At 39.6% G+C, this 26,222-nt stretch overlaps 1 protein-coding gene across 2 annotated transcripts in view; it reads left to right on the forward strand.

The window, feature by feature from the left end:
* The window catches only part of RNGTT (RNA guanylyltransferase and 5'-phosphatase), a 143,988-nt gene that overhangs the window by 89,855 nt on the left and 27,911 nt on the right, over positions 1 to 26,222 (forward strand). For both annotated transcript variants that reach the window (XM_063312263.1, XM_063312254.1), the window contains exon 13: positions 20,907 to 21,007. In XM_063312263.1, coding sequence (XP_063168333.1) covers positions 20,907 to 21,007 — 101 coding nt within the window. The remainder of the gene's footprint in view (positions 1 to 20,906; positions 21,008 to 26,222) is intronic.

Consider the following 26,222-nt stretch of genomic DNA (forward strand, 5'->3'; position numbering starts at 1 on the left):
CGGTATACCATCGGAAGATGAGACCCCCAGGTCGGAAGATGGTCAAAATGCTACTGGGGAGGAACAGAGGATGAGTTCAACTAGCCCCAGACGTGATGAAGCAGCTAGCTCAAAGCCGAAAGGACGGCTAGCGGCCGACAGTGCTGGTGGTGAGCGGCGAATCCAATGTTCTAAGGATCAACACACCATTGGAACCTGGAATGTAAGATCTATGAGCCAGGGCAAATTGGATGTGGTTATTGGTGAGATGTCAAGATTAAAGATAGACATTCTGGGCGTCAGTGAACTGAAATGGACTGGAATGGGCCACTTCACATCAAATGACCACCAGATCTACTACTGTGGACAAGAGGACCACAGAAGAAATGGAGTAGCCTTCATAATTAATAGTAAAGTGGCTAAAGCAGTGCTTGGATACAATCCAAACAACGACAGAATGACCTCAATTCGAATTCAGGGCAAGCCATCTAACATCACAGTGATCCAAATATACGCCTCAACCACAAATGCTGAAGAAGCTGAAGTAGAGCAGTTCTGTGAGGATCTGCAGCACCTACTGGACAACACACCTAAAAGAGATGTTATTTTCATCACAGGAGACTGGAATGCTAAGGTGGGCAGTCAAATGACACCTGGATTTACAGGTAAGTATGGCCTGGGAAAACAAAATGAAGCAGGACATAGGCTGATAGAATTTTGCCAAGACAATTCACTCTGCATAACAAACACTCTCTTCCAACAACCTAAGAGACGGCTTTATACATGGACTTCCCCAGATGGACAACACCAAAATCAGATTGACTACATCCTTTGCAGCCAAAGGTGGCGGACATCTGTACAGTCAGTAAAAACAAGACCTGGAGCTGACTGTAGTTGAGATCACGAACTTCTTCTTGCACAATTTAGGATCAGACTAAAGAGATTAGGGAAGACCCACAGATCAGCTAGATATGAGCTCACTAATATTCCTAAGGAATATGCAGTGGAGGTGAAGAACAGATTTAAGGGACTGGACTTAGTAGATAGGGTCCCGGAAGAACTCTGGACAGAAGTTGGCAGCATTGTTCAGGAGGCGGCAACAAAATACATCCCAAAGAAAGAGAAAACCAAGAAGGCAAAATGGCTGTCTGCTGAGACACTAGAAGTAGCCCAAGAAAGAAGGAAAGCAAAAGGCAAGAGTGATAGGGGGAGATATGCCCAATTAAATGCAAAATTCCAGAGGTTAGCCAGAAGAGATAAGGAATTATTTTTAAACAAGCAATGCGTGGAAGTGGAAGAAGACAATAGAATAGGAAGGACAAGAGACCTCTTCCAGAAAATTAGAAACATTGGAAGTAAATTCCAGGCCAAAATGGGTATGATCAAAAACAAAGTTGGCAAGGACCTAACAGAAGAAGAAGAGATCAAGAAAAGGTGGCAAGAATATACAGAAGACCTGTATAGGAAGGATAACAATATTGGGGATAGCTTTGACGGTGTGGTCAGTGAGCTAGAGCCAGACATCCTGAAGAGTGAGGTTGAGTGGGCCTTAAGAAGCATTGCTAATAACAAGGCAGCAGGAGATGACGGCATCCCAGCTGAACTGTTCAAAATCTTGCAAGATGATGCTGTCAAGGTAATGCATGCTATATGCCAGCAAATTTGGAAAACACAAGAATGGCCATCAGACTGGAAAAAGTCAACTTAAATCCCCATACCAAAAAAGGGGAACACTAAAGAATGTTCAAACTATCGAACAGTGGCACTCATTTCACATGCCAGTAAGGTAATGCTCAAGATCCTGCAAGGTAGACTTCAGCAGTTCATGGAGCGAGAATTGCCAGATGTACAAGCTGGGTTTAGAAAAGGCAGAGGAACTAGAGACCAAATTGCCAATATCCGCTGGATAATGGAAAAAGCCAGGGAGTTTCAGAAAAACATCTATTTCTGTTTTATTGACTATTCTAAAGCCTTTGACTGTGTGGACCATAACAAATTGTGGCAAGTTCTTAGTGGTATGTGGATACCAAGTCATCTTGTATGCCTCCTGAAGAATCTGTATAACGACCAAGTAGCAACAGTAAGAACAGACCATGGAACAATGGACTGGTTTAAGGTTGGGAAAGGAGTACGGCAGGGCTGTATACTCTCACCCTACCTATTCAACTTGTATGCAGAACACATCATGCGACAAGCTGGCCTCGAGGAATCCAAGGCTGGAGTTAAAATCACTGGAAGAAACATTAACAATCTCAGATATGCAGATGATACCACTTTGATGGCTGAAAGCGAAGAGGAACTGAGGAGCCTTATGATGAAGGTGAATGAAGAAAGTGCAAAAGCTGGCTTGCAGCTAAACCTCAAAAAAACCAAGATTATGGCAACCAGCTTGATTGATAACTGGCAAATAGAGGGAGAAAATGTAGAAGCAGTGAAAGACTTTGTATTCCTAGGTGCAAAGATTACTGCAGATGCTGACTGCAGTCAGGAAATCAGAAGACGCTTAATCCTTGGGAGAAGAGCAATGACCAATCTCGATCAAATAGTTAAGAGCAGAGACATCACACTGACAACAAAGGCCCGCATAGTTAAAGCAATGGTGTTCCCCGTAGTAACATATGGCTGCGAGAGCTGGACCATAAGGAAGGCTGAGAGAAGGAAGATCGATGCTTTGGAACTGTGGTGTTGGAGGAATATTCTGAGAGTGCCTTGGACTGCAAGAAGATCAAACCAGTCCATCCTCCAGGAAATAAAGCCAGACTGCTCACTTGAGGGAATATTAAAGGCAACACTGAAATACTTTGGCCACATAATGAGAAGACAGGACACCCTGGAGAAGATGCTGATGCTAGGGAGAGTGGAAGGCAAAAGGAAGAGTGGCCGACCAAGGGCAAGATGGATGGATGATATTCTAGAGGTGACGGACTCGTCCCTGGCGGAGCTGGGGGTGTTGACGACTGACAGGAAGCTCTGGCGTGGGCTGGTCCATGAAGTCACGAAGAGTCGGAAGCGACTAAACGAATAAACAACAACAACCATTCTTCTTAGAAATAAAAATTATTTTTTATAGCGAGATAACCACTTTCACACAGGTTAGATAGAAAAGAAAAAGTTACTTAGTTTCTTTTGGCTTATATAATCAGAAGCAAATATTTTTAAATTCATTGGTAGTCATGTCTCTCTGTGCCTCCTTCCTTCCTCTAAAAATTAAATTAATTACTTGTAAAATTGGCCACTTCGCATGCCAAGGTAGTTGTAAGGAACAGGGTGTATGTTTTCTACAACAGTTCTGACCCTTACAGCTGCATTACCCATTAAAAACATTTTCCATAGCAAATTTCCCAGAAATGTTATTCTAAATCACTGTTATGTTATCTTAACCACTGTATCCATTTTCTTGGTGGATAGATTTGAATACACCTTTTAAAGGCTAGGCATTCTTAGTTTAAGTAAGCCAGCAATCACACACACAAGCATAAAACTTGCACAATGTTGTCAGGAATATATGCTTTCATATTGTGAAGTGAGGAGAAAAAAAACCTTCAGAATTCAAAAAACACAGCAACTCTGCAGGCTATTTCTTTGCTGACAAAGAGTGACAAGCTCACTCTGCTTCCCCTATTTTAGCCATCTGTGGATACAAGCAATCCACATAGAGTAATATGGAAATATATATTTTGTCATCATACTCATTTTGGGAATGGGTGACATGCAAGCAAAGTTAAATAATACCTACATACCTCTCTTACCATACACATATAGTGTAATCTTTTAGGGGACACTCTGACACCCTCCAGTAACAAATAATGTGGTACATGCTATTGAGAGTCCAGAAAATAAGAAGGGTAGGCATCTTTGCATGCATGGGTTCAAACTGCCTAACAATACATACTCTAGAAACTGCAAATAACTACAGTAGCCTTGTTTGAATATCCCATATAGGTGGGAATGATAAATAGTTCAGTACAACTCCGGGCAGCTTATTTAGCTGCTAGTGTGTATAAGAAATATGCGGGTATCTCTGGGTGCTAGTGTATCACTAGAGAGTCAGTATCTATCTGACCAAAAAAAGTTGTTGTTTTACATGTTTATTGTTGGAAGATCAAATCCTGGATGCAACACTTTCTGGGAAAAGGCTGGAAAGAGTCCCTGTAGCTCAGGAAATGAAGACCTTTATTGACACCCATATGATCTTTTTGTCTTTTCATAGCTTAGTGTGGAGAAAGTTAGCTAGTTGTCATCTAGCAATTTTGTCTTAAAATGCCACAAATCCCTGAACAGTAATCCCAAACATTTGTGGGCACTGTCCACAAAGATCACCTAGGCACATTAGTTAACGGCCCAGCAAACCTTGTCCGTATCTATTCCTGCTTCTGTGTTTTTTTTAATTTGTTCAATCATGTCCGATTCTTCGAGACTGCCTGGACAAGTTGGCAAGGTTTTTTTCAGAAGTGGTTTGTCCTTGCCTCCTTCCTAGGGCTGAGAGAGCCCTTGGGTGACTGGCCATAACCACTACACCAGACTGGCTCTATGGTGCATTACAGCAGCACTAATAAGGAAAAGTTTCTCTACTCTTGCTATAGGGTGCAAACCTTGCTAGCATGCAAACATTTGGAGACTATTTCAAGGCCATGTGTAAGAAGTACGGTAGGGGTAGGGTAGACATTCCTATTCATTACCTATTAATATTAACAGTAGTAAGTAAATTAAAAGATGTTGTTGAATGGTGTTAGAGAGAGAGAATATAGGTTACAGAAGCAAGATAGTATCAACAGATTCTGAAGACTGTATGCCTATCTATTCATATGTATTGTTATACTTCTACAGTTCTTGATTGTTCAGTGCTTCAGACGCAGGAGAAATTAATGTGTGGACAATAAATAATGGATAGCATTATGCTGAAACACATAAACCGTGCATCAGAGTCTCTTAACAGGCATTCTAAGATATATTGTCTTTTGAAATTATGAAGTCAAAATTCATGAGCAAATTCGGTAGTGTTACACTTGGTTTGGCGGTGGCTCTCACAACAGGAAGTAATTGAATTTCTTGAGGTGTTAATACTATCTTTGCAGCTATGCATTTGGAAAAATGAGTGACGTGAATTTGATGCATCCTATTTCTCTTATCTATACTGGGCATGAGATTAAAGCTTACCTATTTATGTCGTTTATTATCTGTTTTGAGAATACTATGTAAAAATATCCTCATTGGGTATTAATTATAGTCTCTTACTCCCCTCCCTTTTTTTTTTAGATTTATGGTACAGAAACTTAAAATAGATATTTGCAATTAATTCTGCGACATCCCATGAGATTTTAACTTTTAAAGTCACTTTATTAAATTGAATTGTATTTTTAGTAATTAAATGACTGACTGAACTGAGACCCAATTTATTATGTATAGCTGAACATTTAGACTAAAATAAACCAACTTTATCTCTGTGGGAAACTTTACTTCAATTGTATCTTAGTTTTACCATATGTTTAAATAATATATAACCTCCTGTCATGCTCCCTGATCACACGTTCCCGGAACATCTGACTGAACTCGCATGCATGAATAGAATCAACACGTGTCAAACTTTGGGAATTGCTGGAAGTGGGAGGGGAGCAAGCCAGGAGTGTGAAAACCGTCTTGTTTGGACTATCTCTGGCATTTAAGGTCAGACTGCTGAGAGCTGTTGGAGACATCTTCATGGAGCTGAACGAAGTGGCACAGGAAAGGGGGGCTGCATACCAAAAGGGGGAGGGGTTGGTTTAATTGGACTGTTTAACCTGGGGAAAGCGTGGGAATTTCTATTTGCAACTTTTTCACTGTACTGCACGCTATGCTTCATTAGAGAGATTTCTACTTTAACCACGTGTGAATCAGATTTAATGGGAAGCTGAGTAGGACAGTCATCACACCTCCCAAATTCATTTAAAATACAGTCTGAGTTGTGATGAATATATACACACACACACACACACACACACATGCATGCATGCATCCTATTTGTACCTGCAAGCATTTAGTCACAGATCAGGATTCCATCATAGAAACCACAACAAATTTGGATTCTTAATACTTGCTGAAATCTTATATAGTAATTAAAATATTTAAATCACACTTGGACAATTATTTGAGGAATTCCTAATCAAGATGCAAGGATTCTGTAAATAAAATAAAGTTAACCTTGTTACGTGATTCATATTAATTACCGAGTTCTTTGTACTGAGGTAAACCATATATAATGCATTCCTTTTCCTAGCTGCCTTTAGGGATTTTTTTTAACTCGGAAAAAAGACGTAAATTTATCAAATATGGCTTCAGAAGCCTGCAAAGAAAAATACCTATTTAAACTAGTGGATGAAGTTATAAAAAATTCAAATAATTACATTTCTCAAGGTGTTCACATATTTAAAATAGCAAAAGCTATTTGTATTCTGCACTCTTTTAAAAAATAAAATTATGTGTCAATCCAAATTTTGCACCAGAAAGTTGAATTGCACTGTGTAAAACCTTGAAACAATATGCATAATTTATCCTATTTTGGAACTGTTATTTTCATGATTCTGGTTTTGTTTGTCATCAGAGAAGCCTGTCTTTGAATCTTTTCTTTGGTCTTATTCAAAATCAGATTTAATTAACTTCGTAGCTTTTAAGATCTTACTAGGCATCACAGTTCTTCCAAGCATATCACATTAGTTATGATACTTGCAAATTTGCTTTAAAAGAAAAGATCTCAGAGGTTTGACTCTCAAGAGATTGAATTCTGTTCTAAGAATCATAGTCAATAGAATAGACATGTGCTAGCAGTAGAAATGTAGCAAATGTGGCTTCTCTGTATGTACTGAATAAATAATGTATCTAAGCTTTAGTAAATTAAGCATTGAGGATTTTCTGACACATTCAGAACACTTTACAATTTTATGGTTGAAGACTTCTGAGATATTCAGGTTTTGACTGAAAATTGCATTTGCAGTTACTGATTATATTTTACTGTCATCCAATACACTGAATATTGTAGAACAAAAGCTAGTCCTGTATTACACTCCAAGACAAGATTACGGTTTGTTCAGTGTTGTTGTGGCTAGGTGCTGTTCCAAGAGTGATGTTACCATGGAGAAACCTTTGGTTTCCATGACATTTGCTTACAAATGTTGGTAGGCCTTGAACCTAGGAAAGGTTTTGTCCTCTGACATGCATAATGGGTGGTAAAATATATCTTGTCAAACTATGTGCATGTATATGTATACATATGTATGTGTCATCACAGTTCCCCCCATTCTAAAAAGCTGCATCTTTTCAAGTGTTTCTATATAGCGTTATGATGGAATTAATATATTAAGAGTTGTTGAAGCATAAAAATTATAACAGTTTGATGTGGTATAACTAACATACATTTATATAAATGTACTAGTCATTTTTTCTTGAACAGTAATTAAGATAAATGCAGTAGCAATCTGCTGGCAGCTTTTGTAATTTTTGTGCAGAAATTATTCTAATTGCCATTACTGGTGTTTCTTCATTCTTTATATCTCACATTATTTCTTACAAATAATCCTATTTTATCAAGGATTTCCTGCTTCCCATGTTCTTTTTATTATTATTATTATTATCACTATTCTCCATTCTGGAAGGAAAAGAAGTAACACTGAAATTGTGTTACTTCTTTTAAACCTTGTTCTACAGAATGAGTATGATATACCAGAAATCATCACAATGACATAACTGTCGCCCGTGGTTAAAGTCATAGTACATTACTAGGTTCAGCCACTGACCTGATTTCACTATTTCATTTTAGCCAATCCTTTATTATCATAATAATATTTTTATTATGATATGCAAACGCCTTTTAAAAATGAATATTAAATGAACCATTTGGACTTTCCCATCAAACCTCTGTGGTTCTGTTTTTAAATATTATTAGTGAAAGGTATTATTGTTACAGGCATTGAAATATTTCTTGGCTAGGGACACATCTTATTTTATTTTGTTCTTTTATAGTCAGAATATTGGTATTATAAGTTATATTCCTGATGAAGCCATGTTCATGTTCATGTTCTTCTCAAAACCTGTTCTGGAGTGCCTCTCCTGATAGCTAGTACTTCATCCTTTCATTTTCCCCTAGCTAGGTAGGAATTCTTGATGTACCCTTCAGCATGTGGTCTTTAGTTTCTCTGCATTATGCCAGAAGTAAACAGCACGGAATATTTGGTGGTGCTTTGTGCTTGCCCAGTGATTTTAATTCACCAAAGATAAGCAAGATATAAATGAAAGTTTATTCTGAAAAGCAAATTACTATATTTGTTTCATGCGTATGCCTGTATATATGTATTAACAGTATTCTTAAACTAAAAACAGTGAAACTTACCTCTTTAATGTGAAGTTGCCCGACTTTGAAATAATTTTTTAAATAAATTGTGATCTCCCAGGGAACCCCTAGTGACCTCTTGTGGAAACCAGGGTTCCATGGAACCCTGGTTGAGAAACCCTGGTTTAAATGTATCCCATATGTCCAAAAATAAAATTTTGTTTTAACATGTTTCAATGTATATATTACTCAACTTTCTAAATCTTTTGCAAGTTGATAACTTGACAGAAAAAATGAAATATCACATCTTTTCCTCCAATTAACTCTATTGAAATTTATTCTTGCAGAATTAAGCACAGTTAAATTTAGCAGTAGCAATTTTAATCTAGATATATTATGAGGGTATGCATTTAATGTAATTAAAACTCTAAATACATTAGAATATACATTTTGAAAGGAAAAATTTGTTTCTTGTGTGTTGTATTGTGATGTTCTTTGAATCTAAGTCATAAAACAGTTTATTTAGTTGTATGAATGTATCCTGGAAAAAGGTCTAGATATTTTGTGTCTTACTTAATTCAACTCTGTACAGTGATTTGAGCTTTTCATTTGAGAGATTGCTATTTGTAGATATGTATATACTATACAGGGCAGAGCAAGAAGTAACCACTTTATAAATGTTCTCAGTGAAAGGAATACAATAAGAGTGACAGTCATTATCATTATCGTCATCATCATCATCTCAAAGACGTAGTGCAAATCTGGCATTATAGGATCATGTTTGGCTGTTGCCATATTCACTTATTTATTTATTTGTAAATGGCCATAGACCATAGGGAAGAAAAAAGAAAGAAAAAAGTAAGATTTACAATAATTATAAATATACAATATACACACAGAAGCATTTAGAGCATAACAGAAGTCAACATAATGAGTAGGTCAAAGTTGGCAGAGATTAAACTATTACAAAAGATATTGAGGTTCCATACAGAGATTGGTGGGAGGACCTAGAACAATTGTAAAAGAGAGATGAAAAAGAAAGAACCTAGGCTTAGCTAGTTGTGGAGCAAATCTGCTGGTTTGTAATAGCCATAGCTGCAGCTAGGAATTTTGTGACCTCCTTAGATGTTTTGGTGCAGTGATCTTGCAGCAGCTGATCAATAATCACTGATTGTGACAGATGAGAAAACTTAACTAAAAATGGTTTGAGGAAATCATTGTGGGCAATCTAGCAATACATGTGCCGTGAGTTCAACCCTGAATCCTTGTCTCAGTATATGCAAAGATAATCCAGACCACCGAGGGCAGGGCCTCAAATTGTGCCAATGTAAATGCCCTTCTTTGTGGGGCATGAAGGATTTGATAAAAGTATCTAGGTGTATAAAATGGAGCACATGTGAGCTTGTGGTAGTGGAGATGTGAATTTTTTAAATCTATCTTTTTAGACATCCAGGTTGAATTAAGCTCTGCCAAAGCTTTATTAGGTCCTACAGAGCATTTGGTTGAGGGGGAGGAGAACAGCCCACAATAGACTGTTTTTTTAAAGGATGAGGAGTAACTATCCAAGTATGCCATGTTTGAGAGAACCAACACAAGCTGCCATGATGGTTTACAACCATGATGATTGTTACTCCACTAACAATAATGTTCTTCATATATAATTAGCAAACCTGGGGACTGGGGCAATTGGGGCATTATAACTTGTAAACAGCTCATTTTGGTTGGCTGTTTAAAGGAAAATGATCAAGGAACTACCAACTTTATTGTTTCAGTGTCCCTAAATCCCAGTATTTAAAGATTTTAAAAAAATATATGCACTATCTTTTTCTCTCTGGGATGCTAGTGTCAATCCCAGTGATCTCAATCATGACATGTAAAGCTCATGATTTGTCCAGCAATCACAGCTGTTGTCATAGGCCTTGGGATTATGAGCAGTGCCCTTTTGAATGAATAGCTAGAGCAAATAGAAATTCAGTTTTTCTGCATTTATCTTAATCTCAAAGTTACATCTTGCTGTGCTTGATTATGGTATCATTTGGCATATATTACACAAGGTAGGCAATCTGCGGCCTGCCTTGATCTGTTTTTGTGTTCCCAAGTCATATTGCCAAATTCAGCAGCAAAATTGCCCATTTTTGTGGTGCAGTTTTTGCATTTAGAACCAAAAGGAAGTAATCCTTTGCAGAAATAAAAACTGATAACTTTTGTGGCTGCTTCCCTCTAAATCTGAACATTTTCAGGTGTGGTCTGGACTATCAAAGAAATAATGGTTTTAATTATAAATATCTGAATCTGTTGATAAAATGTCATGTTTCTTGTTTGCTCAGTACAATAGAATATCATGAAAAGGATTAGCTGCTTTATGAAATAACATGTTTAATGAGGCTTGAGCTCTGAGTTTTAAATGCTGGTGCATGAGAAATAGACAATTATACTCTGTAATTACAAATGCAATATACAATAAAACATGTTGATCTGACAGTTTTTTTAAAAAGACTCTGAAGAACTATTGAAATATTGCAAGTATTTTTGCAACCAAGTTATAATTCAAGTGTCTTTGCGGTACTACCCATGCAAAAGAGGGAGGTAGAAGCAAATGGGAGTGGGTGAAGGGGGAAGAGTGCAGGGCAGCCAATCCAGATTTTTGTGGGCACTCCAGATGAAGCATTGTCAGCTGTGGCTCACCCAAGGCCCATGAATTAGATGGGCCAGGCTGGCAAAATGGATTAGGCTTGAAGTTAATCGATTTTTAATTCCAGATATTGAAAATCTGTTACACTATTCATAAAAATCCTATATTAGTGGTAGCTGCGTCTAGTAGTCTAATTTTTTTTAGAGCAAATCTCTAAAGTAACTTGAAGCTATGGAGAAAGTTATGGGAAAAACAATAATGATCTGTTTATTCAAACAGTTCCAGTTTAAGATAAATCTTAGGCTGTGTAAAACCTTCAAAAGCAGGAGTACATATGAATCACCTCTTTTCCCATTGTTAAAGCAGTCTTGTTAGTTGCACATATGGACTGTTTTGGAAACCTCTCTGAGCTGTCTCACTGCTCCATTGTATTACCATATTACTATCTTTCAGCAAACAAAGCCATCAAAAGAAAAAAAACAGTTAAGAAAATAAAAAAGGAACAATGATTCCCTATGCTAAATTTCATAACATATGAAATATAGTTATGAAATTATTGGTATCCATGGCAATAAACAGCACCATTGTTTATGTTGTGACTTTTTCATATCTGAATTCTTATTTCCATCCTAAATTAGATTCCATAGGACAGAAGGGTACAACCAAAGGCCCCAGGTTGTTTGAAAGACCTGTGAATGGCCCCCATAAACTTCCAGAAGTTGTTAGCTAATTGTAATTTTAAATGTGACAGAGGAAGAAATTTATAAAATGCATGACTGGAGAGTAATCTGTTCTTTTTAAAAAAAAACACCTTTTAACAGTAATTATTTAGTCACACTGATAAATTTCCAAATTCCAATATAATATTCCAATAATGGAATTTTGTTTCCTCTCTAAGGAAGTATTTCAGGGGTATAAAGCTTTAATATGCTTTATCATAGATGGAGATGTATGAGAAACGCATTGCAGAAGTCAGAGAGTTTTGTCATCACTGGAGGTAAGTGGCTGCCCACTAAATCAGTACCTCTGTGGACCTATATTTGAAAAAATTAATAATATTAGAAGCCATTTTTGATCTGTTGCCAGACCTTAGGAGCCCAGCTTCAGATTTACCCTACATATAATGCAAAAGAGAAATCTTTGTGAGAAAGGATTTTTTTCAAGCAAAATAGTTGTTTGTTGTTGACATGATACATGACTCTTGGGATATTGTATGGCAAATACAAGGGAGACTTGATGTTTTAGGGTCTCATGGAAAATGTTTATGTAATATCTGTACATTTTTCACTGTGATTTCTGTTCCTCATGTCCAGGCTTGTCCTATAATTGCACAGGCATTCCTAGAACTTTCTAGAGATGAACTTTTGTGTGTGTGTGTGTGTGTGTATCTAGTGAGCACCCTCCACATTTTCTTTCAACCATGTTTCAGTAATGTCTTTGGGAATGTTCTCTCTTTTCTTCATGAGCTACTGTATCCACTGAATATTTTGTTATGCAGTGCCGCCACTACTAAAGCTTCACGCTACTCAAGCAAGGACATTATGCTGAATTATCTTGGCCTAGAACTCTGTTGTTATGAGAACAGGCTCCTCAGGCTTCTCACATAGTGGTATCAGTACCAATAAATACAGCTTTAAGAAATCCTTGGCTACAATAATTATCTCAGGCAATGTCTTTGGTTGCAGTACTTTTGTGGTACTGACACTTTTAGCTATGTTCACAGTCATATATTCCCCACGATCCCTCTATTACAAAATAATAGGCTGTTCAGGCCATCGAGTCCATCTCTTTGCTTAGTGCAGAGCCAGATTTAAGTATCCCTGACAGATCACTGTTTACCCTCTATTGGAATATATCCAGTGAAGGGAAACCCAATACTTCTCTTGAGTGATTAGTGCTACTATCAAACTGTTCTTATAGTTAGGATTTTTTTTTTCTAACCTTCAATCAGAATCTGTTTTCCTGTATCTGAAGTCCATCATTTCTTCTCCTGTTCTGTAAGCTGACAAGAACAAGCATAAGTTTCTTTTGGTTGACATCCTTTTGCTTACCTCCACTCAGTCTTCTCAAGGTGAAGCATTCTCAGTTCCTTCAGTCTCTACAGAAGACTTAATTTCTTGTCCTCTGATCATTTTATTTGCCCTTTCTGAATATTTATTTATTTATCAATCAATCAATCAATCAAATTTCATCACCACCCATCTCCCCCAAAAGAGGGACTCTGGGCGGTTTACCCATTTGTCTGAATCTTTCTTAAAGTGAAATGCCAAGAACTGTATAAAATACTCAAGGTGGCATATCACTGAAGCAGAATAAAGTGGAATTATTAATTCCTATGATTTAGAATCTATAGTTCAATTGATAGTTGATTTTCCTGCGCATTTCCTTACTTCTGAAGGAAAAAGTTGACTGCAAGACAAATCAAATATTTCTTGGAAGGACCACACTTGGGAAGGCTTGTCTGCCAACAGAGGTCAGGATAATAAATCACCAATCACTGCTACTTGATTTCTTTGAAATATATGCAGTTTACTTTTGAAATGTATCATTCATTTCACTTGGATTTCTAAGGATGTATGGATAGTTTTAATATACTTAGAGGCAGTTCTCTGGGAGGTGTTCAAAGGAGACATGGCATAGTGTGGGGAGCCTTTAATTGCATAAAATAAAAAACTATCTATCTATCTAAAAACAAGGTGTGTCAAGAACTTACGACAGTTGCTGACTTGCATGGGTCAGACTATCCTTTAACCCTCATCTGAATCTCCAGCACATTTTTTGAGGAAGGAGTTGCTACAGCTATTTTCTTGTGGAAGAAAACTTTTGTTGATCAGGGATACAGTTTGGAATTCGGGTGTGTGTGTGTCCATTTATGCCTTATTGTCATCAGATACCTTCTTTCCACCAGTTGAAACTGAATACAAAGGAACATAAAGGGGAATTATTCTGTTTCCTACCTCACAAATGAAATAGGTTTTACTCCCATTATTTTATCCTGTCCCATTGTGGAATGAAAAATTGCATCCAGTCCTTGATCTGCAAGACATCAACAATCTCATTCAACATTATCAGTTCCAAATGGTAATTGTAGCATCTATTTCTTCATTGCTTAGCAGAAGAGACTGGCTTATATTAGTGGATATATTTGATGCATTCTTCCATTTTTCTACCATTGTTGAGATCTGCCATTTTCCCAAGGTCACCATTTTATTTTTGTAATCATAGATGAGTCTCTCCTGGGTTGAAGACCCCATTGCAACTGAATGACAACTTGGAATCTGCTTTGGAAAGGAACTGCTTAGGAGATGTAGAAGAAGTCACAGTGGCAGCCATCAAATCTCCTTGTCATTAACCTTGGTTTAGATCACTGCCAACTATGCCATGATAGTATTTTCCTTGAACCAATAAGACAGTTGGGACTGGTGCATCATAGTCATGAGAATCATGGGCATTTGCAGCCACAGCCCAACCTTGGCTATGAATCACATATCCCCCATGAACAAATTTTAATTTAAAAAAATCATTCATGTCTAGGCTTTCTAGAAGCATAGATAATAGAACAAATCATTTCACTTTTCTATTAATTTTGTAATGGAATTATTTTCCTGCTTTTTAGTGTCTTTAGCCAATGAATGAGCAATCATACCTGTGATTGACAGAGGGACTAGATAAGGAAGATTGTATTTTGCCTTCCCTGGTATGAAACGATAACACTTTCTTAGGACACAATTAAGAAATCTAGGATTTGGTGGCAGCTATGTGCAATAGTGAGTCTGCCTAAACCAAAAGGTGGAAACAAAAAAAGAAGGTTGCATTATTTCCAACTCATATGTTATCATTATTCCTCTGAATTATATAAAAGGTCTGGAGACTCTGTCAGCAGGATAACTCTCCAGAAACAAAATAGAACAGGACCAAATGTGGGGAATGGCAAAATAAAAGTCAAATTCATATACTTGCTTGATCTAGCTGGGATTTGCAGAGAACACTCTAAGGGAAAAAATCCCCAATGCATTCCCCTGGGAAAGGCAGTTGGATACTTGCTGAGAGTGTTGCTGATTCCTCTATTGTAGGCCTTCCCTCTTTCTTCCTTGCTATGTGGCCAGAGCAGAACTATGATTAAGGGGATGGAAAGAATACAAGAAGCCTTGCTCAGCATGCTTTCCCTACCTTAACTGTGCAATCAGGCACAAAACCCACGGTTCCAGAAATGAGTATATAGGTCTAAGAGCATTGGTGCAGCATAACATTCAAATAAGTTATTTTCAGTTAGCTGATGAAAAAAGTGGCTGATCAACAACATGAACATATGTGAGCTGCAAAGACTGGCCAAATCTATTCATTTCTGCCTGTATGTATTGCAGAAGAGTCTTACCATAAGCACCACTGCTACTTAATGCAGAATGCTCACTGTGTATCCAAGATTTTAAAAAGGGCTGTAGCTTGGGGGGTAGAGCCTCTGGTTTGCATACAAAAGTCACAGATTTAATCTCTTCTCCAGGCAAAGCTGGGAAAACACTTAAGTCTGAAACATTGAAGAGTTGCTAAAAGTCAATATAGACAGTACTAAGCTAGATGGATAAAAGACTGACTTGATATAAGGCAGTTTCCTATGTTCCTTCTAATGTGTGGGCTGGATGGCATGACAAGTAGGAACATAGTTGGCTTGAAAATCGTACTCAAGTGCTCATCATGATCCTTATCATATTGGAAGAAGGCTTCAATGGATGTTGCAACGATCGATCTTGTGTCTCAATTACCATCCATTAACGATTTGGGTGAATAGGTAGAGCAGATGCTTTTCAAATCTGCAGATAATACAAAATTGGGCTGGATAGCTAATATTCCAGAAGACAGAAATAAAATTATCTTAATAGGTTGGAGAAATGGGCTGAAACAGAATACATTTTGATAAAGACAAGTGTGAAGTTCTTCACTTAGGAAACAAAAATCAAATGCATCGGTGTAGGCTGAGGATATCTGGCTTGGTAATAGTACTTGTGAAAAAGATCTTGGAATAGTAGTTGATTGTAAAGTGACTGAGACAGCAGGAGCTGGGTATGTTGAGACTTGAGAAAAGATGGCTGAAGCAGGATATGATAGCATTCTTCAAATACCTGAAAGGATGGCACATAGAAGAAAGTCAAGTTTTATTTTCTTTTATTTCAGAGTGCAGGACATGGGATAATGGATTTAAGTTACAGGAAGGCAGATCGCATGTTAAAAAATAAGAGCAGTCTGACAGTGGAGCCAACTACCCAGTGAGATATTGTGTATCATTTCACGGGAAGTGTTCAGTCAGAGACCAGACATCCATCAGTTTAAAGTGCTGTAATTTGGATATCTATCCTGGGCAGAGGATTTGACTTAGTGGCATATATGGTCCCTTCCAACTCATGATTTTGTGATTCTATTCTAGAACATGGGGTCCTTTTCTTGAAAAATCATACAATTTAAACCTATGAAAAAAGTTGTGTTATCAAAAAAATATCAAAAAGCACATATACATTGTGTTGCAACGTATGTGTGCAAATTACAATAATATAATGTGTTGTTTTCACTCCCCCAAACTAAAATACCTTTGCTAGGAATATGCTATATTTGTTCAATTAGATCATGGAAGAAAGCTGGAGCATAAGACAATCCATTAGTGTCTTGAGGAAGAAAAGGAAATTCTGTTTTTGAGTTTATTGACTTCTATATGTTTTGGTGTTGTATCAGATAATATAACGGTAAAGCAATGAAGATAAATTTTAGTATTGCTAAATTGGCTCAGCTGAATCTGTAATCTTCTGTAATTAGTTTGTTATATTTTTGTCCCGCCCTTTAGAGCTGTGTACACAGGGTAGCGTGTATGAAACTAAATTAACTTTTGTTATTAAGAAAGTAACTCAGTGGTCTGTGGAGGTCCACTAGAGGATCTGTTGCAGCCTTCCCACATACATGGGCCAGAGCTTACCACATATAATCCAGGAGAAGATGAACAAAATGTTTGAAGTACTATGTATCACCTGTTAAAAACACAAGATCATTGAAAGAACAGACTAAAGGACCTTCTAATTCAGTATCCTAATTCCCACTTTTGCAAACTAGATGCTCATGAGAAACCCCAAAGCAAGATATGAACATAAGAGCAGTCTCCTGCTTATATTTCCCAACAGCTGGTATATTTTATATGAAATAAAAACTATATTAAACAATAAACAAAAAGCATTACATATATAAAAATGGCCAGCAGTCAGTACTCTTAGGTATTGCATGTAGGAAACTGCTACTAAAGATCTTCTAACTGTTGGTCTGGAATAAAACTTAAATTAAAATCTTTTCAGGTACTGGAGTCAGTGCAGAAATGCATCCATTCACAATAGAGGTGAAAGTGTCTCTCAGTTATGATTATGTCAACTGAAAAGTGTTTGCATTGACTGCAATCATTTTAATGACTCATTACATGGACAAAAGTTTCAGCTGCCCATTCCTCCCCCCACCCCATATTACATATTAATTAATTACAAGCAGTTATTTCCAAATAATGGAGTGACAAAGTGTTGGAAACTGTGGATTTGGAAGAAACTGTGACACGAAAGATACTTACTTAACAACTGAAATGTCAAAATTTGCTCTGATCTATCTTTAGTCAGATATCTTTGGCAGTTTTGTTTTGTTTTCTTAAAAACAAATGGGCTGTTAGATTATCTAGTCTTCAAATTGTATTCTGGAAAAACTTGATGTTCCTTGGAAAATTTTTAGGGGCTTGCAAAAAAGATCAAAATCTTGACACTGAGAGATGCCAAGGCCTCCAAACTTAAACTATCTGCCTCCTAGTATAAATGTTTTCTCCTTGCGGTAAACAGAATCTTCTTTTTCAGTTGAAGACTTACATGTACTCGATAAACTGAGTAGTTCTATTTCATTTTTAAGATTATGCATTTCACTGGAGCAAACAAGCAGTGCAATGTTACAATAATGCTATTCAGGCAACAGATTTTAGTTACTTGCTGTCATGTGGTCTATAAAATCTATAAAATCATTTAAGCAGGACACAGAGGACTATGAAAGTGCATGTGGCAAAATATTACACAGCTTGTAAATTAATTTGGGAAGATTGTTCAGATTCTGTAGACTACTGCATTCTGGAAATTCTGTTCTATGGGAGGTCTGTGTCTACTGCTCGTTTCCGTGCCTTTCTGAAAATTGTCAGCATTGGTTTTCAAATGTTAATAACTTGTTCTCTTTGCAATGGATAACCGATCCTTAAAAGCAGAGCTGTTTCAAAGACTCAGATAACAAGAATACAGGTAGTCCCTGGCTTAAGAATGCCCCAGGTTAATGATGATCCATAGTTAAGAACGGAGCCTATTGTAGCCAAATTCAAGTTGAATACACAATGATTCGAGTTAAATACACAATGGTTTGAGTTTATTACGCAATACTACTTATACAGTATTATCCAATAATACTTATACAGTATTATACAATGCTACTTATACTGTATTATGCATTACTACTTATGCAATATTATACAATAATACTGTTCTGGCTTACATACAAATTTGACTTAATGACAGACCTTAGGAACGGAACTCGTTCTTAACCTCTGGACTACCTGTACAACAGCTTTCTTGAAAATTGTTGTGTAATCAAGTGCATTTAAATTACGCTCTTACATTTTAAGTCATGATTTTGAATATTTATGGCTGGCAGTAAACAAGATGGAACTCAAGGCCCAGCCCTGGAAGGCTGAAACTTGGTAAAGATATGAAAATAAAAAAAAGTATCTTTCCCATATAGATGATTTCTGAGAGTTATCATTTATTATAGTTCAAGGAAGAACTTTAACGTGGTTGTGGGTAGAGATAAAGCAATGCCAATTTCACCTCATCAAGGCTTCCATTTTTCTTTTTGAAATATTTAATCGAGTTATTTCTTGAAAGAATCAATGTCTCTTCATCCTGCAACAAATAAGAAAAAGCTTGTGAAGGAGGGGGATAATAATGTGTGAGCTGGTAAAGGGTAGCTGTTTTGTATCTTGCTGTTATCAGAAACTGAAAAAGAGCAACAATACAAATATATAAAGAGAAGATACAGTTTCTGTTATTCCTCACTGAGCTCATTATGAAACATTTCCTATATGCTTTTGTTTTTGTTTTTCTATACTATACCTAACTGTAAATAATTTGGTCTTTCTTTGTATTGACTTCAACTTCCAGGATATTCAATTATTATCTGTTTTTTCCACATGCTAAGAACATAGATGTTCATTAAAAATGTATGAAAAATCTGTGGATATTTAGCCCTCTCCTCAGGAATATGGTTGCTAATCATTGTGACCTTGAGCCAAAGATTATTTCAATAAGTATATATATAGTAGATTTTCATGTACTGCATATTTCAGAATATATAACCACAGCTGGCACAATATTAACTCTGATAGCTATTCAGAAATTAGGAATGCATCTAACTCTTGGAGTCTCTGGTTAAAACTACTCATTGTAAGATTTTACTCAGTGCTAGCTAATCTGAAGCATAGCCTCAAGAGATTGTTTGTGCTTTGAGAGAGTGGCCAATTATTTAGGGGCCTGCCTTACAAAAAAGTTGTTGATTGCCCAGAGAAATAATAATGCATGCAGATAAAATGTTTGCAGTTTCTTCCCTTAGTCTGCAGCTCAGAGATTCTACTAGAGAATAATGTGTTTGCCACAATAATCAAATACAATATAATGGAACATATCAGGACATCATTTGTTCCTTTTGAGACAGCCAGCACCACTGAATTGCAGGCTTATGCTTAAAATCTAATTAAAGATCGTATCTGCACCTGGGTGGAGTGACAGAAGACTAAAGACAAAAGTAAGGAAGAAGATGGGCGACACATCACTGTTAACATGATGGCAGAACAGAAGTAATAGACCAGATTCTTGTGACATCTGTTTAACACATTTATAAAGTCAGCTATGATCATGGATTATAGACAGCTTCATTTGCCATCTGAAATATTATTCTGTCTAAGGAGAATTTGCTTGTGGTGGGAAGAATAGTAAACAGTAGATTTAAGAGAAATGAAATGCAGAAGATGCAGACAGTGCAGAATTCTGGGGCAATAAGTATAAGAAATCAAAGACCTATGTATAATCCTATAGTTTAAGCAAACTATTTAAGCACATGTATACTTAATTTAATGACTCTTCTTAATGGGCGTAAGTTTGCTTCATGAAGGATAATTCTATTAGGGCAGTTAATCATGTTGATTTTTACCAGGTAAACCTGAATTCTAGTATTGTGAGAAAGGCTGTTCTTTTTTACTAGCTTTATCTATTTAATAGTGCAGAAAAAAGGAAATTGGATACAATGAAATCCATATGAATTAAACACCTACAGTATTAAACAGCTTTTATGGACAGTTGAATCTGCTTAAACCCATTGACTTCAGTGGGTTTTAGTATGCCTAACTGAACATAACAGTATGCTGCCCAACATTGTAATGATTATTTGTTTATCTTCCTAAAACCTGTGTGGAATTTCTTCTAGGTCACTATTAGGTCTCCTCTCTTTAAACTGCTGCTTTGGGTTGTCTACCATGTAGTCATAGATATGCTACTAGCATTCTCATTGATGAATTATCAATCAGACTCCTGAAAAATCAAAGTCTGCTGATTACTGTCTGAAATTGGAAAAGGTGGGGAATTCTCCATTTTCATATGTAACCTGCATGGATTCCCCAATAAATTCCCTCAGAAGATTAAAATGAGTAATATGGGTAACATATATTGCACATGCACATATGGAATTGAGATTTTTTAATAAATTTCATTACGTCATCATCTTCTTTCAGGTATTAATTGTAATGCTTTCTGTGTCATACATCTGAGGAAAGGATGTTACAATATAAGCATAACCTTATAACTTTTTTCCTCAAATATTTAACAGACTATTAAATGCTGGCTTGTAAGCAAACAAGTAAATTTTCTTTAATTGTTCTTTTCTTTCTTTATTTTTAAGAAATACAAACCTGGACGATGCGATGACATTTTGAAATGGAAGCCACCCAGTCTAAATTCAGTGGATTTTCGTCTAAAAATAGCAAGAGTTGTTGGAGAAGGGTATGTAAACTCATCTACTACATCTTGGAAATATGTAATATTATGTTAAAAATCGCATGTCTCAGCCTGGAGAGCTTATTACCAGAAATGAGCTATTGGGAAAAAGAAAAAAGCTGCAGGCAAATTGATTGACATAAGAAGGGATTTATCAGACAAGGTGGCCATTCTGGGTTAAGAAGCCCAGATCTAACACAGCAACAATAGGTGAAGGCAGTTGCTTGAGGAGTGTAATGATTGCCCTAACCCAAATACTCAGACTCACAAGAGGCTGCTGAATGAAATCTGATTTATTAGGGAACTAAAGACAAATACAGAGAAAGCTGAGAATGAGCAAAAGCGCGCCAAATACAAACTTAAACCCTTGGTGCAAACGTATCCCGCCTCCCTCGTAACAGCCCCGCCCGGCACAGGTGCTAGCAATCGTCAGAGTTGCTAGCCTGGGAAAGTAACCTTGAGCGCAGTAGATAATACAAATACATTCCAAAGCAAAGCCAAAAGATAACTGTTCCCATCCTCCCCAGAGAGATGAAAACCCGCATCCAATTAATGACATGCGAAACGTTACGATGCATCAAAGACATTGAAACGGCGAACATGACATACCGCCTCCCTAAAAATACACCTAGGGACCCGGCTTAGTGGGATAAGCAGAGTGGAAACGGGCCACCAAGACAGGGGAAGCCACATCTGGTGCAGCGACCCACTCTGGATGAGGGAAATGTTTCCACCGAACTAAATATTGTAAAGTATTGCGAAGGCGTCTAGAGTCCAAAATTTCTTTAACTTCAAAGTGTTGCTGACCGTCAATCATGATGGGGGTTGGCGGTGGAGGTTGGCGATGCCAGCGGTCAGAAGGAATAGTCGGTTTGAGCAAACTGCAATGAAAAACAGGGTGTAAGCGTTTGAGGTTATGAGGCAAGTCAAGTTTAAAAGTCACAGGGTTAATCTGAGCGGTGATCGGGAAAGGACCCACAAATTTAGGCGCAAGTTTCTTTGAAGGTTGTGAGGACTTGAGGAACTTGGTGGAAAGGTAAACCGAGTCCCCGACTTGGAATGCAGGCTGGGGGGCTCGCTTCCGATCAGCATACAGTTTATAATCCGATTGTGCATCAGCTAATGCCTGTTGAATCATTGGCCAGGAGTCTGCCAGTTGTGTTGTCCAATCATCTGGAGTGGCTGATCCTGCAGGAGGTTGCGGTAGATCAGGGATAGGTACAAAGTCTTTACCCTGGGCTACCCGAAATGGGGTCTGGCCAGTGCTTTGATGCACTGCATTGTTGTAAGCCACTTCAGCAAACGGTAGGAGGTCTACCCAATTGTCCTGCTGATAATTCACAAAAGCTCGGAGGTACTGCTCCAGAGTAGAATTTACAGCCTCAGTGGCCCCGTCCGTCTGAGGATGCCAAGCCGTGGACAGGGCTTGTTTCGTGCCTAACAGTTTGAGGAACGCCCGCCAAAATTGTGAGGTAAATTGTGTACCTCTGTCCGAAATCAAGCGGGAGGGACATCCGTGTAGCCTGTACACGTGTACAAGAAATAGGCGAGCCAATTGACGTGCCGACGGAATGGACACGCAAGGGATGAAGTGAGCTTGTTTGGAGAAATAGTCTTTGACCACCCAAATGACCGTTTTGCGTTGGCTGGGAGGTAGCTCTACAATAAAGTCCATGGAGATTTCCTCCCAAGGGGAAGAAGGGGCGGCCACCGGCTGCAGAAGGCCCTGGGGCTTGCCCACCTTGCGTTTAGACATTGCACAAACAGTGCAGGAGGCAATGTAGTCTTTGACATCTTTACGTAATGTGGGCCACCAGAACTGCCTCCGAACCAGGTGCAAGGTTTTTACAAACCCGAAGTGACCTGCGAGTTTGTCATCGTGTGAACGTAGTAACACATCTTTTCTGAGGCTTTCAGGAACATAGAGGCGGTTAGATTTCCAAGCGAAGCCTCGGTCAAAAGTAACACTGTCTTTATTCGCAAGCAACCAAGTATCCGTTTCAGTTCTTTTAGAAACTTTTGTTGCAACTGGGAGGGAATTGACAAAGCGCTTGGCTGAGCAGCGTCCGTGGTGGGCGGCTGCTGCGTGCGCGTTTGGCTTCGCGTCACAGCCTGCATGCCCAATTGGGGCGCCGTCCATAGGGTGCTAACCACTTCTGGCGCTGCCCCAGAGTCCTGAGGTTGCCTTGACAAGGCATCAGCCAAGAAGTTCTTTTTCCCCGGAATAAATTTCAATTGAAAATTGAATCGATTGAAAAATTGAGCCCAACGGACCTGTTTGGGGCTCAGTTTTCGAGGGGTACTAAGAGCCTCCAAGTTTTTATGATCAGTCCATACTTCAAAGGGATGATTTGCGCCCTCTAACAGATGCCGCCAAGCTTCTAATGCGGCTTTGACTGCAAATGCCTCCTTCTCCCAGACATGCCAACGTCTCTCAGTCTCGGAGAATTTGCGGGACAAGTAGGCACAGGGCTTGAGGCATCCTGTCCCATCTTGTTGCATCAACAATGCCCCAATGGAATAATCGGAGGCATCTGCCTGTACTACAAACGGCTTTGAGGGATCAGGATGCTGTAAAATGGGCTCTTTGACAAAAGCTGCTTTTAGCCGCTCAAACGCCGTTTGACAAGCAGGCGTCCACCGCAACAGCGCTCCGGGATTCTTGACTCTCCGAGTATCTCCCACCCCTTTTGTTCGAAGCAGTTCAGTTAGTGGCAAGGCAATCTCAGCGAATCCCCTTATGAATAATCTATAATAGTTGCTGAACCCCAGGAAACTTTGAAGTTGCCTGCGGGTGCGGGGACTCTCCCAGTCCATGATAGCCTGCACCTTGGCAGGGTCCATTTCTATGCCTTTATCTGAAATTCTATACCCCAAGTAGTCAATTTGGGTCTGATGAAAGGCACATTTAGACAGTTTGGCATACAATTCAGCTGATCTGAGTTTACACAATACTTTCCTTACCAGAGCCACATGCTCTTCCATGGTTTCAGTATAAATCAATACATCATCCAAATACACCAGTACCCCTTTAAACAGATGTTCATGCAGTACCTCATTGATTAATTGCATAAATACCCCAGGGGCCCCAGCCAAACCAAACGGTAACACCTTATACTGGAAAGCTCCCAATGGGCAATTGAATGCAGTTTTCCACTCATCCCCCTCCTTGATTCGTACACGATAGTAGGCTTCTCTTAAATCAAGCTTAGAGAAGATCTTTCCCTTGGCCAGATGTGACAACATGTCCTTGATCAATGGCAAGGGATATTTGTTGGAAATTGAGACGGCATTTAATCCGCGGAAATCGGTACAAAGTCTCAATGTCCCATCCTTTTTTGGGCGAAAAAGAACCGGCGCCCCCACCGGTGAATTCGCCGGCTCAATGAAACCGCGCGCCAGATTTTTGTCCACAAAGTCTCTCAACAGAGTCAGTTCCTTTTGTGTCATGGAATAAATCTTTGGCTTGGGCAATTGGGTGTTGGGCAGCAGTTCTATGGCACAGTCCGTCTTTCGATGGGGGGGGCAACTGGTCGGCTTCCTTTTCACCGAATACATCAGCAAACATCCTGTACTCGGCCGGCAAGCCTTCCAGAGGAGGGGCCGGGTAAGGCGGAGTCGCAGCTGCCGCAACCCCCACCATCTCCTCTGGGGCACCCTTCCCCTCGGCCGCTTGATAGAACCCATCCCTAAACGTGATAGTTCGGTAAACCCAGTTTATTTGGGGGTTTTGCTGTACCAACCAGGGCACCCCCAACACCACCAAGGGCCCCCCCACAGGAGCCACGACAAAAGACAACCCTTCCTGGTGGCTGCCCAGTTGCAAGGCTACGCGCCCTGTAAAATGGGTGACCGGTTTGCCCCCTGCCATGGACCCATCCAGTTGTGTAAAAGCGATGGGTCGTTGTAAAGGGAAAGTGGGTAGCTCCAAAGCCGCTACCACGTCGGGGTGCATAAGACACCGGGAACACCCCGAATCAATCATGGCCCATACTTCTACAGTCTTGGTTTGGGAGCCCAATTTCAATTTCACCGTGAGAATGCGGTAACTGCCACTCACCGATGAAGGCTCGCGCCCTTCCTCTACCACCTGCCCAGCGGCGCCCTTTAGAGCAGGTGGCTGGCGTTTCCCGCCGGCTGCAGGATTTCGGTCTCCCCTTCAATGTCGTAGAACATCACGTCGTCTCCCTCGGTTTCAGCCACCGCGGCTTTCTGCTTCCTCGGCAATGCAGGGGACTTCGCCGCCGGTTTTCCGGGCCGATCCTCTCCCTTTGCTTTCGGGCATGCTGCCACTCGATGCCCCTCCTTACCACATCTCAAACACAAGCCTTTTGCGTACCGCTTCTCCCGCTCCTCGTCCCAGGGTCGTTGTCCCGGTTTCCCCCCGGTGCTCGATGGGCGGCTGGGTTTCACCTCCCGCCCCGATTTGGCGGTCTTCCGCTGGGCAAAGATCTCCTGGGCATGTTCAGCCCTCCCCGCCAGCAGGATCCATTCGTACAGCGTATATGGGTCGTCCCTCCCCAGGGACCAGCGCAGCACCTCTGTATTCAAGCCATCCTTGAATAGCTCGATAATGGTTGCTTGGGACCAGTCATCCACCTTCCCAGCTAGCGCTTTAAACTCCAGAGCATAATCTGCCACTGATCTGAACCCCTGCTTGAGTTCCTTCAGGGCTCGCTTTGCTCTCTCTTTTGCTAAGGGGTCCTCGAAGTGTTGTTTCAACGCCCAGAGGAACTCATCGAAACTTTCCAGTTCAGGCGCTTCCGACTGGCACATCTGGACATACCAGTCTGCCGCCCTCCCCTTCAGTTTGGTGGCAATGGTGATGATCCTTGCCTTTTCCGATTGGAAAAACGCCCCCCATTCTTCCATGTAAGCTTTCGCATTCGTCAGGAAGAACGAGAGTTTGGTCGGGTCCCCATCAAACTTGACAGGGAAGTCTCGCATTCCACCTCCCGCCGGGCTGCGCCCCACCACCGGTGCTGCCGCGGCTTGTGCTTCCCTGGCTCGGGGCGGCACGGGGCCCCGGGGCGATCGCCCTGGCGATGCTGCGATTTCCATCTGGACCGACTGGTCCCCTTCGCGCCTCCGCACCGCCCGTCGCCGTTCCGGGGACAGCCCCTGGGAAGAAGGGGTTGAATGCCGCTGGCTTGATTCTTCCCGGACCTCTCGCAACGAGGTCACATCCAAGCTCAGCTGTTTCAGTATAGCCTCCAACGAA

The sequence above is a fragment of the Candoia aspera genome, chromosome 1 (assembly GCF_035149785.1).
Source record: "Candoia aspera isolate rCanAsp1 chromosome 1, rCanAsp1.hap2, whole genome shotgun sequence".
In the NCBI taxonomy this organism is placed as follows: Eukaryota; Metazoa; Chordata; class Lepidosauria; order Squamata; family Boidae; genus Candoia; species Candoia aspera.